At 36.3% G+C, this 14,049-nt stretch overlaps 1 protein-coding gene across 1 annotated transcript in view; it reads right to left on the minus strand.

The window, feature by feature from the left end:
• Positions 1 to 3,650: 3,650 nt before the first annotated feature.
• Positions 3,651 to 14,049, minus strand: part of B3GLCT (beta 3-glucosyltransferase) — a 68,894-nt gene continuing 58,495 nt past the window's right edge. Inside the window, exons 11-15 of the mRNA XM_040583767.1 lie at positions 13,241 to 13,354; positions 11,795 to 11,894; positions 11,199 to 11,318; positions 8,723 to 8,867; positions 3,651 to 5,297 (exon numbers count right to left, since the gene is read on the minus strand). Of these exons, the coding sequence (XP_040439701.1) occupies positions 5,130 to 5,297; positions 8,723 to 8,867; positions 11,199 to 11,318; positions 11,795 to 11,894; positions 13,241 to 13,354 (647 nt within the window). The 3' untranslated portion in view covers positions 3,651 to 5,129. The remainder of the gene's footprint in view (positions 5,298 to 8,722; positions 8,868 to 11,198; positions 11,319 to 11,794; positions 11,895 to 13,240; positions 13,355 to 14,049) is intronic.

The following is a 14,049-nucleotide window of genomic DNA, read 5'->3' on the forward strand; positions in this document are numbered from 1 at the left end:
ATACAATGAAATGCCCAATGCATCATCCAAAGCCCACATGGCCCGTTACCTTTGTCTTTGACCATGGTCCACAGCTGCTCCATTTCAAAAGGAATTTCAAGTGTAAATGGCAAGGATGGCTGAGAACTTGAGTAGTAACACTGGCTATGGTTGGTGTTGGCTTCTTATTTCAGTATCTTTTCTTTCCATTATTTAAGAGCTTTTGAGTCGGGCCCGAGTTCACAGCATACATACCACTTCGCTACTGCTTGCACATGAAGGGAAGGCACCGTAACACTTTGACCCACGGCATCAATAAGCCACAGATGTTCTGACACACTTACAGCTGTTTGAAATACATGTAAGAGAAGTGGGCACAAACTAGATGATGATGCACAATAACTTTCCCTGCAGAAATTTTTTAATTGTCACAATAAAAAGCCAATAAACTGCCTAAACCCTAGATTTTTTGGTTTTTCTTGGTAAGTCAGGTCTATGAAATATTAACAACCTATGCTTTTTTTACTTACGGCTTCAGACTTACAAAAACATTGCATTAAAAATTTATTTCTCACAGGAATAGCTTAGCATTATTATTTTTTAGCTTACAAAAGCAGCATGCCTATAGGTGTTCCATAAAGAATGTTTCATGATACTCCATTGACGTAATTTCCTATCGCTCCTCCTCTCCAGCCTGCTCTCCAAACTAGTTCTTCCTTTCTTTGACTGTGAATCCCTTTGGCCTCTGTATGCATTTGCATAATGTCTACTTACCTTTTCATCTTGAAATACATTCTTTCTATGGCGTATTTTTCCCCTAGTGTTCAGAACCAAACAGCATACAGACATTGCACCAAAGCTGTTGGATTCTTTCCACCTGAATGCAGGTCCTAGTTAATCTCACGAGATTTCTTCTTCTGGTTTCAATGGAGGCACTGCTGCTTCCTAACAGGGGCACGAATAAACAAGTATAAATCACGGGAATCTGCAAAAGCAGCTAGATGCAAACAGACAGTTCACTTCTCTGCTCTCTCTAGTCCCATGGGTCATTAGGCTCACAGGTCTCTTCCTGTAAACCAGAATGAGATTTGAAAAGCATGAGGAATTTTCTTCTTGGGACAGAATGTAAATCATCAAGTAGCCACATGACAGCTACCCACTGTACCATAGTATTAACAAACCTAGTCTTTATACATACGCATAGTATGAAACAAATTGAAATAGAACAATTACCTACCTACAAATCAATATTGCATCTGTTTTTTGCTGAATGAAATGATTACTTAAGGATATAATCCCCAGTGCGACTGGAGAGGTGAATTTGTTCTGTACTGACGAGGTAGGTGTGTGCACCTCAGTAGTGGGGTGGGTAAAGCAACCACGCTGCTGTGACCTAGGACCCGAGACCTAGAGCTGAAACAGGCAGCATTAATAGCAGAGATTCAACAGCTCTTAGTTTCCTCAGTAAACGTATGATGAGGTGACATCACCAGGGAGTATTTTGCATTATTCTATATTTCTCCTTTAGTTTCATATCAACAATAAGCAGAAGCAGTTCCATTAAAGCAAACTCAAATATATTTATAATCAGGGAGTCCAATGAACAAAAGCCTTCAGAGTTTTATGGTGTTGTAAAAAGCAAACCTCTTACTACTTTTTCATATTTTCTGGTAATGAAGTGACATTGCTAGCTCTGGGGACACATCACCGTAGCCTGTTCTGGTAGTCTTTACCCAGTGTTGATCTCACTTTCCAGGAATATAACAGAATGGAATCTTGAGCATCTGGCCAAGACGTACTATACTTCCAGTGATAGCAAAAGTCCTAAACCATGAAAAATTAAGGAACTGAAAATAAAGTCATTTGGCCTCCTCCCTCCAGTCAGCACTCATTGTGTTGGTGTTAAAGCTGCTCTTAGAGCAATGTTTTCCTGCACAAAAAGAAAACTACCCAGCTAGCAAGCTGCCTCAGACTCTTGCCCATTTTCCTTCTCACAGAGGAAGAGACACAGGTTGGTTCCTTTTGGGTGTCTCCATGCCAGGGCCATTTCAGATGCAGGGAAATGAAAACAGATTCACTCATCATTTACAAAACCTGCTATATTGAAGGCACCAGTATTTCAAGGTTTTTTTTGGCTCCTGAAAGCAGATTCACCAACCAACAAAATCATCTAAAAAAATTCCATGGAAGAAATACAGTGTCACGGTTTAAACCCAGCCAGCAACTAAGCACCACGCAGCCACTCACTCACTCCCCACCCTCAGCAGCAGGACGGGGAGGAGAACTGGTAAAAAGGTAAAACTTGTGGGTTGAGATAAGAACAATTAAATAATTTGAATAAAATATTATAATAGTAACAATTTTAATGAAAAGGAGGGAGAGAGAGGAATAAAATGCAAGTGGGGAGAAAAACCCAACAAATAATGCACAACACAATTGCTCACCACCTGCTGACCGATGCCCAGCCAGTCCCTGAGCAGTGACCGGCTGGCCCGAGCCAACTCCCCTTAGTCTATACACTGAGCATGGTGTGCTATGGTGTGGAATATCCCTTTGGCTAGTTCGGGTCAGCTGTCCTGGCTCTGTTCCCTCCCAGCTCCTTGTGCACCTCCTCACTGGCAGTGCATGGGAAGCTTTAAAAGTCTTTGATTTAGAGCAAGAGCTACTTAGCAACAACTAAAACATCAGTGTGTTAACAACACTATTTTCATACTAAATCAAAAACATAGCGCTGTAACAGTTACTAGTAAGAAAAATTAACTCTATCCCAGCTGAAACCAGGATACATGGTAATCTTTTATGTTACAAACATTTAAAATAAACCATCAATAATGATTCCCAGATTTTCTTTTTCATACCACAATTCTAGAATGTCTTCACATCTTGTTTTCAGAAACTGTCAGGGATCCTCTACTTGAAAAAAACCATCTTAAATTTTTAGTCCAAGGAATAAAAGGTCACTTTTGTCATACTGCTGCTAGGGTTGGTTATCATTAGTTACGTCTCAAAAGTCAGAGCGTTCTGGACAGAATACTCAAGTAAATTACGGCTTCATTGCTTTCAAAACTATGAAGATGGGAATCAGAAAACTAATGTTTACTAATACCTCTAGAATCCTTGCAGTAAACCCCAGAGTTAACAGCAAGAGAAAAGATGGACTTGAAGACAGCTACTATTACATTTTTCAGACCAGAAGTCAGTCAGCAAGGAATGCGTGCGTTGGTGGCTCCTAATCTCCAAATAAGACAGAAGCCTACAAGTGCAACACAGTGTGGACCCAAAGCTAATTGTCTTTGCCTGACCTGGGCCCAAGGAGATGTGAAATATCACCAGTTGGAAGTGATTGGACTACACTGCAAGACCACTGGAGAATTTGATAATGGTGAATCACCCATATTCATACCAAAAAAAAGAAGATATTTTTGATAGCATCAAGATTCCCAAACACGTGAGTTGTCCATTGCAAAAGCATTTCTTCATTTGCACAAAACTAGAGACTTGAAAATTAACTTAACCTGGGGAAGCATGTCAGGGCAGAATATGGAAAAAAAAAAGTTTAAGCTGCCTTTTGGTACAACTGACCACAGAATACTATTCAGGTGATAAAAATACAACACAGATGCTTAAATAATCCTGTACTTGATTTGCAAAGAGGAAGAAGGCACAAAAGGTTAAAGAAGAATGCTTTTATTTAGGCTTTCAGTTCTAAACAGTAAACATAATTAACAATTAAGCCATGGTACTGGAACACACAGTCCTGGTATAAGCAAAATGTCTACTGTTTAAGGCACTGATCGTGGGAAGAAGAAAAAAAAAGGCATCACAGACTGCTCCTATTTAATCAGAATTCGAATCTATTATGAATATGTGCTTGCTATTCAAATGCTTAAAATTCCACAAGCTACATTCACAAACAAACGTTTATACAACTTCAGTAATTACTGAAGCAGGGATCAGTGGCTCCCTTACTTCAACTTATGAGCAACTACTGCATTACTTTGGAGTGGAATCAATTTTTAACCTACTAAAAGAAAAAAAAAAAAAACCCCACAAATTACTTCAGCAGTATGGCTTTAAGACCCTGTATTTGGTTACAAGTTAAATAACACCATATAAGTGCCATGTACTGTCATCTTAAAAGGAGCAGTTTTACAATATAAAAATTAGTTTAGAACATACTAAAGCCAGTTTTTGTACAAACATTTTTACAAAACTGAATTACTCAAAAAAATCAAAACCATTTTAAATATGAATGACTCTCTACATGTTGTATGCATAAAACTACTTATCTTGATATAAATTAGGAATACTACAAACTTCAAAGCTGGCATCCATATACTGTTGAAACACACACATCAGAAATACTGAAGTGTTAATTCTGCAAAAATCCTCAAGAGTCCCATTTTTTATTTGCCAAATAGATACACAGTGACTTAGGATTCTAAAGGAGCCACAGTGACCTCCCGTGGCCACTTAAGAAATCCTTGTCCTTAAACTTTTTTCTTTTATTATTATTTTGAACATGACATTCCTCACAAATGCTAATACACTGAAGAGGTACAACAGTGGTTCACGCTTGGTCCACCTATGCCAGGAAACTACAATATTTCTTTTTGAAATGAGCATAAAGGAATACAGCATTCATACAATGTAGTTCCTGGTCACAAAAAACGAAGTCCTGTCTCCTCTCTAACTTATCAAGAACCTGTTCCAGAATAGTTTAGAGAACTCTTTTCTGCAGGTCAGTAAGAGACGGATATTCAATAGATGTCAAACACATGTTTAGTATTAGGCTCCCAAATACATAACTTAAGCTTTTGAGAGAACAAAGGAAAGAAAAGTAAATGGATGCTGTCTAACTCAAAGTCCAAACATGAACACAGGTAAAGTTGTATGAGACATTTTAAATGTGTGTCAAGTTCATTGGTATACGAAGCCCCAAAACATCTTAAAAAGAAACAAAGTTTAACAAAAGAATCCAAGTCTGTTAGGTGCCTTCTTCCATTGCTCTGAAGGAATGCAACAACCAGGAACAAAACATTGCCTTCTATGTCATGACCAGATGAACAATGTGAGAACACCACAAAAATCACAGTAGTGACTGTCCCTCATCCACAGTACATTAATCAACACTTACGCTCTTCCACTGTTTATAAGTCCTCCCTGTTATATCCAACTTTCTTTCCATTAAGTGACTCTTCTGTGTTTGGTGCCAGCCACGTGAAATATACCTTCACTGGATCAATATTCCAATGCTTGTGAAATGATACTGGAATTTGGTGAGAAAGGTAGCCTTTGGGGTAGTCCATTGGCCTTGCCTAAGGTGGAAGAATAAACCAAAACCACTAGTACTCAATGTCAAAGAATAATTTCAGAACAAGAAAGTATCATCATTCAATGGCCTCTGTATCATAACAAAGCAACGCGGCATTGACAAAACACACATGATAACAACAAAGGGGTTTTTACATCATTCTCTTAAATCAATTGAGAAGCATTAGTTTTGATCTTCAACTCGCACTGTAGTCATCATGCTAAGTAGTACACTGATATTAAATATGCCCTATTTCTCAGGATGAAAAGGTCGCCATCTACAAAAGCAAGTGACAAACAGTGTAGTTTGTATTGTATATTTTAAATATACACTTTTGGTTCAATAATGACAAAATGATTCTTTTGCTCCTCCTCATAAAGAAAGTTGCCATCAGTGCCAGTGTGACTGTAGGATCCTAGTAAGGCTATAAGCAGCTGAACTATATGAAGTTTTATGATGGGAAAGGCTACCCAACGCAGGAAATACTGTGGGTGCCAGAAAACTGCACTGTTATTCTTTATCAGCTTATACCAAAAGAGACAGAATTACAACACAGCTGCATGATGCAGCTGACTTCTTAATGCACCAAGCATGTTTCATTTCCTCTGACAGTTTCATGGCATCTAAGTGCACCACTATATAAAAGAGGCTCACCTGTAGTGGTCCCTGGTAAAGTAAATTGTAAATTGTATTGTAAATAGAATTTTTTGTAAAGAGAAATGCATGAAAAGCACATATTTGTGTGGTTTTTTCTAGAGGTAAAACACAAGAAGAAAACTGAATGATTTGGGATACTGAATCACTGACGTGATGCCCAAGCTAGCATTTGATTTCACACTGCACACTTCACCTAGTTATGGTGGTATTAATAAATTCTACATGCAGTGTTCTTCCTGCAGTTCCATATAAACATAAGTCATAAAATTGGGCAACAGATTTTTGACATTAATAAATCTGAGTATGTGGTGGTGTTAGGGGTTTTTTATTTTATTTAAACCACAGAGTGCTTATTTTGAAAAATTCCACCAGAGAAATCAAGAGGGAGCCTATCTCCCTCAAGACTTTTGAAAAAAACTTCAATGAACATTTAGGTTTCAAAAATTGAAAAAAAAAATACTTTGGATAAGAAAGTTTTTATATATCTAAGACCAAAGTTTTCCACTGTTGGAAAATCAATCCGCTTTTTATTGAACCATACACCAATTTTTTGTGTTTTGATAATTCTAAAAGAATGACATCTGCTCTAATTATCATTTTTATTACATTGCTCTCTAAGAATCATACCACTTTATAGGTGGTTGACCTTAAGAAATAATTTCCCTGAATTTCTTCCTCCTTACATTTTGTGGAATCAATTATTGGTAATATTGGATAATATTGTAATCTTTTTTCTTTTTTTTTTTTTTTTTTTTTTCTATGCTAGAGCTTGTATTTGGTATTCCATAAAAGCCAAATACATTGCTCTTGCTCAGATTTTACATTTTAAGATCACAATCCTGGCTGCTACTTGACATGGGAAGGTTCCTGTTCTCTTTAACAGTCTTATCATGTCAAAAGCCTCTGGAACAGATTACAGAACATGTATGTATCAACCGTAGCATGTGGCAAAACAGGAAACCAGTAACAGTGAGCAAACACTGTTACATCATAGACACTCTAAGGAGGAAGATATCTTTGCTTCTGTTTCATAATATATACTCAGTACAATTTAGGATTCATGTACTTAGGAAACGCTCCAACATTGCACACCTGTACATAATATTTCAGGCAAGTTTTTTTAAAAAAAATTCTGGTTGAACAGAAAAGCCAATTTTTTTTTTTTTTCATTTTGAAAGTATTTGTTGCATAACAATGGAATTCGTAGAACAAGCACACTCAATTTTTATTCAGTAGTTTCCCCCCCAAGGTTAATTTTTGGTCAAGGATATGTTACATTAGAATTTATTATAAGCAACAGTAAAGATTAATTACAATTCAAGTGTAATTTTCTATGTGAAAAATGAAACTGCTAGGATTTCACTTTCAAAGTGATTCAGTATCAAATGTACACCAGTAAGGATTATAAGGAAGTGCTTCATTTTGCTGTATAAGGGCCATTCCTACAAATCTGTAAAATGAGTTCTGTTCTTTCCAACCCTCTTAATTAGGTAGTTTGGTGGGTTTTTAAACACCTGGGCAAGCCAAATTATTCAATAACTGTTGATTTTTTAAGATGCATTACTTGCCTTCTTTCTATACTGAAAGGAGTAAGCGATGATAAAACAGGAAAGTAAACAGATAGGATTTTTTTTATGGACAAGGAGTTAAAATATTGAGTAGTGAGTTCTCAGCATTCCTATTTCTCTAAATAGTAAATGTAATCAGAAAGAGAGTCTTAATATAGGAAAACCTGATAATTTAAATAGCAAACTTCCCCCCCAACAAGTGCTTTGAATTACATGGCAATTAAGTAATTTTCAAGTCGCCTAATTATCTTCATCTCAGTTCATATTCAGATACACAGATCTTCCCAGTTTTTTAAACTAGATTAACACCTGAAAAACATCAAACACTACACTGATTTAAATGCTAATTTTTTAAGAAGTTGTGTACTGTTTGGGAAAAATCCTAAGTGCTTCTTCTCTTTAATGTCATGGAAGAAAGGTAAGGTATTTATTTGGTTTATGAGGCAGCACATCTCTCTGGGACTCAATGCATTGTGTTTTCCACTGCGACACTACAGTTAGATCGTTAAATATTCTGGAAGACAGAAACAAGATTCAAATGTATCACAATCCACCTCTCCCAGACTGGAAAATGTCATCACGAGAAAATTATGTTTTGTGACCAATTTTTCCCTTGTGCTAGCATACGGCAATTTATCATATTTATACCATTCTTCAGAATCAACCACAAAAGCAATAGTTCTGGGAATACTTTCACATTTTATATCTTCACTAATGAGATATTTTAGAATGGTAAATATTGAATCAATAGGAAAATTGGATAAGTAGAGAAGACTGATTTACTGGAAAAACTTCACCATCAGTTCTCAATTACCTGAAGAAAAAAGTAATGTGGTATGTTTTGGGGTTTTTTTTCTTAAGAGGACTTATCACAAATATTCAAAGCATGTGGCTCCTAATTGTATTTGTTTTTCAAAATTCCCATCTTGGACTGCATTTTTTCAAAAATGTAGTAATAGGGTAAGTGAAATATCAACTATTAAAGCATTGTAGTAACTAATCCATGCTTTCACAATATTCTTATTTTCTTGATCTAACTTGTTCTGGAGAGAAATAAGGTATAGAAGCAGCATCTATTTATTAATACACATTGATTGAGTTTGCAGTAAAATTTACAAGTTTGCAGTATTTTTGAGTGCTGTTTTATGTGTATATTTAAAAGAATGAAATATATTTTAAGTACTAGTAAAAATTATACTCTGACCTGATGGAAAAGTGGACTATGTGTTATAGGGATTCCTAAGCCACTGAAACACATCCCAAGGACCATATCATCAGGCGCATCCATGCTGTAACATCGGCATTTACTAGCAAGTAGTCTCTGAACAGCTATTCTGCTGAAAACCATCCTGAATAAAAAGAGCAAATTAAATGTGTAAGACAATAACAACTAGAGAAGCCAAATGACTGAAATTAATAAACACTGCTAAATGATATAAAACTGCAAGATAAAATATAGCCTGCTGGTGCAACATATCTGAAATTTCAAAAATTGAGAAGTCAATGCTGACAAGTAGTGCTAGAGGCATTTCCTGAAAGATGATTACATAATGACAATTTATTATACCAATTATGCCAATTGCTGTTATTCCAACAATTTCTTAGCTAGCCACCATTTTTACCCATAGCTGATAATTCCTCCTAAACTTGGCCAGGACTTTAAACAGATATTCTCCTCTATCTTACTCAAATTTATTGTCCTCTTAGTTATCATGTAGCAATTAAATGAACTCTAAAACCTGAACTGTTATTCCTTGACTCCTCTGTTACACAGAGTTCCCTTCATAAGCAAAAAATGTTCCTTGAAGCCATTGCAAAATTCTTCCGTTCATCCTAACTTTCTTGCTCATCTAAATATCAACCAGAGCCTGCAGCTGTTAGATTGTTATCACTAAAATAAGCCTTCAATAGACAAGAAACATGACAATGTCTTAAATTCAACAGCTGAGGGAATATACTCTTGCCTAGTACCCAATATATGCCTTTTCTGAACTTACATCATCCACCCAGTCTGATCAGAATACAGGGTACTCCAGCTACTACAAGTTATACCAAAAAGATTCACGCTCTGAAATCACTACGTGGCTTCATGAGTTCACTCACTGTATGAAAATTCTTCATTTGACACTGGGATGTGGCAAAGCTTCTACGAATACTGAATGCTAAGGCAAAAAGACTGACTTCATGTTGCAAAAAAATCCACTGTTATCATTGCAACTTTGAAGACTGTATGTATCATAAAAAGAAAAAAAAAAAAAAAAGGAAAGCACAACAGGAAATTGTATCTCAATACTCAGGTCAAATGCAGAAGGAATAATAAAAGCTGGAGTGAGTTAAAAAAAAAAAAAAAAAAAGAGCCCGGACTTGTGACCAGCATGCGTTGCTACACAGAAGGTGTGATAATTTGCACACATTTAGGGAATATACTTGCTAGTTGACTATCTAGACCATGTCCCTTCAGTTCTATAGATCTCTTCACTTACAGTGAACCTTCTCAAAATTAGGGTATGGAGCAAGATGTATGATCTGTACCTCTATCTGCCCAAACCTGATAATGAAAGTAACACCCAAATTCCCACACCTAGATGACAGAACAGAAACTATGAGATAAAACACTAAAAAGATACATAAATATAGGACTGGTAACCAACAAACATACCAGCACCAGTAGAAGGTTTGTTTCTTAACTCAAGCATAAACCCTACTTAAGTAAGATCTTATGCAACTGTGCAAAACAATGAGGCAGCCAGTCAATTGATTCTTACTTACCTATAGACAGATAAGAACCTAGGAAGTTACTATAGCCATTACTTTTCACAGAGAAAGACCCTAAGGACATTCAGCCATCCACACCACTTGCTTTAGATATGTAAGATGGACAAGTCAGAGTCATAAGATCATTCTTATTGCAATAAGAGCCAACCTGAAAGTTCATATAAATCTTAATTCAAACCAAACTTTGCATGCAACCACAGGGACCCATGTGTCTCATACACAAGATCAACCCATGACCACCTCTTTCTATGAGAAACTATTTTCTAGGACATAAACATCCAACTCTTTGCTCAGCCACCTCTCCATAAATCATTGCATAAAGTTCAAAAACAGGGAGAATCACAATCCTTTGGTTTTTTTCCATGCTTGGACAAAGAAAGAGAACAGGAATGAATATCTTCATATTCACAGCAATTTGTATCCCGAGGTCTGCTGCTTTGGGTTCTCCTGTAAACTCCACAACAGTTCAGATCACAAGGGTATTTTTTTCAGCAGCTATCCCAATTGTCTCTGCTTACTACATTTTGAATCACATTGTAGGATGGTCTCTGAGCATGCAGAATTAATTCTGTCAGATGAAACAAGGCTGCACGATGTGTATCAGGAGAATATGTAGTACGGATAACTGATAATAGACACTCAGTTCACAGGACCAGTCAATCTGAAATGATCCTTTTGAAACACGCGTGGTTCTCAGCACCAACTATTTTACTCTACAAATCTGTTCCCAATGGGCAGCATGACTTCTCAATAGTTAGGACATTTGGGTCTTTGAGCATAATTACATTTTATTAGTACTAGGAAACATCACTGTTTCTGTTGAAACTGATTTGTGTTATGATTCAAAACATTTGCACTCAAAGCAGGGGCCGATGTAGATGTCAGTAGGAGTTTAAATAAATTACCCTCCTCCGCCAGTGATATAACTATATCCTCCTGTTCCCAAGCCATAACCGTAACGCTCTCCAAGAAATACTGGTTCATTTGGGTCATAGCAGCTGAGCAATTTTCGGAGTCTGAAGATACTGTAATATGAAAATGCATTAAAAAAAATCATGGAGGCATTAATTTTGAAACAGACATTACTAGCATAAATGTCATTCTAATAAATAGCACAAAAATGGTAATGGTAGGAGAAATTCTACAAAACACAGACATATAAACTGTTAAACAGAAATTTAAGATGGGCTATTTACTATGAGATATAACTGCTGATTTTGGTCAGTCATGCCTACACAGAAGAATCACAACGTGTAATCACATTCAGACTACCTTATTAAATAATAACGCTAACACAAAAACTTTTTATCAATTACAAGATTACATTGTTGTTAGTATCAGTCAAGGAATGCTGAGGGAAAGTGACAATTTTTTTCCTTGAAGGAGTATAAAGCTACATCACTACTAAAACAGACTTAAACACAGAAGAAGAAGAGAGAAATATTGGTGAAAATCCTGCTGACAGGAACAGTGGTAATTCCTGAAGTATTGCAATGTATACCTTATCAATGTGTCATCATCCACTACAACTAACCAAGGAGTTCTGGCAGAGCTATGATTCAAAAACCTTTCCAAAATGGCAAAAGTTTTCCCACAGTGACCTAAAGGAAGAGAAATAACAGAATACACATTTAATTAAATGAGAATTTGCAATAAACAATTATTAATTCATTAAATATTCTACTGCACTATGCAAAATTTTTTGATAATGTCTGGCAAAATACCCGAGATGTAAGTTTTAATTTCATTCTTCATTGTGCTGAATGGCATTTGTACATACTGTTCAAACATAACCATTGCTTTCTATGCAGGAATGTACTTTCAAAGGATGTTGAAGTATGGAAATTCTTTGAATTATGGAAACCTGAAAAATAAGTTTTATTCCAGCTATCTTGTTAAGATATTGGACAATACTGGGCAGACTGCTACTCTTAATTTTGAAAACTGTAAAATGATAAGACTATGACAGAAACACATTCTGCACAATACTCCCAAGCTATTTCCATAGCATTTCATGATGCATCAAGCAGGTCCATTGCTTTTACATAAATACTTAAGTCCACATTAATCTACCATACTCATCACTGACAACTCAGGTCCTAATAATTTCCTCCAAGGAAAGGTCTTAACATTTATCACAAGACTATAATGAAGCTGGAGAGGTAAAACGCCCTTTCTAGGAGCTGAGAAGTGAAACATCCTTCTTCAGAATGAGCAGGACAAGAGCAACAAGAAAGTTTTAGATTTCTATTGAATCTTCTTCAGATCTTGGAAAAATCTAATTGCAAACAGTCTTTACAGTTGATTGTCCAAAGTAATTAGCACTACCAATATTACAATTACTAAAGAATCATTAAAAAATAACAGGACACTACATTTGAAGCTACTTCCAGTTAAAATATTGAGAAAATGCAGCAACTCTGTGCTTAAGAAATGAAGTAAGTCCTGGCTTTGCTGATTTCGTGAAACCATGAACTTATTGCAGCCTGCTATGTGAACATTTACAAAATTAAAATCAAGATTTCTGTATTCTATTCCATCACAAAAGACGGACAAAAATAGTATTAGAGCAAAGTCAGCACGATTTGTTTAGTTTAGAGCACCAGTAGCCCACAGGTCCCACTGCTCTCCACAGCAATGCTCAAAGGCCAAACGTGGAAGATCCCATCCCCCCCCTACAGATGATCCACACATGAACAGCAGGTCCACTACCTCCTGAAAACACTCACAGGTTGCACATGTCACACTGCACCTGTGCAAATGGAAAACCCTGTCTGTTCCCTCTCTGCCTCTAATAAACCTTGTGGAGGACAAAAAAACCAGGCCAGCTGGAAACAATCCAGAGACCAGAACGACAGACCTAGTGGGCCAGACAAAACTAATAAGCCAAGCTAATAGCTTGGACATCTCTAATTCAGAAGGTTGACAACAACAGTCAATAGCTCACCTCTGTCAGTATTAGGTATGCCTAAGTCTATAGTAGGAATGGAGATGTCTGCATAATCACTGTAGTATTCAATAAGGGCAGCTTCTCTTTCCCAAGTCTGCTTTACAACTGGTACTGCAAAAGAACCGTTGACATTGAAACACAAGTGACTTGATTAATCTAAGTACTTGATCAAAACATTTATGCACCTTGTTAAATGACATAGTCCTTTGCATGGTAATGAAAATACCGTTTCAAATACAGCATCATGGTTCTTAACGTTCATTCTTTTTTCCTTCCTACAATATCTAAAGAGAAACAATTTCACATTTTTATGAAAGCCAGTCAGGGCAGTTTTATTTACATAATAATAAATTGTCTTTTAAGATATGACTACAGTTTAATTCATATTACATCGAAAACTGTGATGGTTACATTTATGCTAACCAAAGTACGGAATTCATTACTTTTACACTTGCTATGGTAGACTTTATAGCACACATCAGCAGGAACACTATCAGAGATCAATCATTCTTCCAGTGTGGAAACTGTCACATTTTAAAAACAGCACATCCAACTGTACAGCATATAAAATATTCTGAATCAGAAACAGACGAAATGAACGTTTGGAAATACTACACTTGTGTTATGTACATCATATCTGACAGCAGCGCTGTATTAATGCTCAAAAGCACCTGTTCCTGGAGACACACTCATAGAAGGGACATTTATAAATATCATACAACCAATTTTGACCCCATGGATGTTCTATTAAAACAAGGACTGCTTAATGCTTATCTACAAAAGCAATCCTTCCCTTATCAGTTTTC

Source organism: Falco naumanni, chromosome 2, assembly GCF_017639655.2.
Source record: "Falco naumanni isolate bFalNau1 chromosome 2, bFalNau1.pat, whole genome shotgun sequence".
In the NCBI taxonomy this organism is placed as follows: domain Eukaryota; kingdom Metazoa; phylum Chordata; class Aves; order Falconiformes; family Falconidae; genus Falco; species Falco naumanni.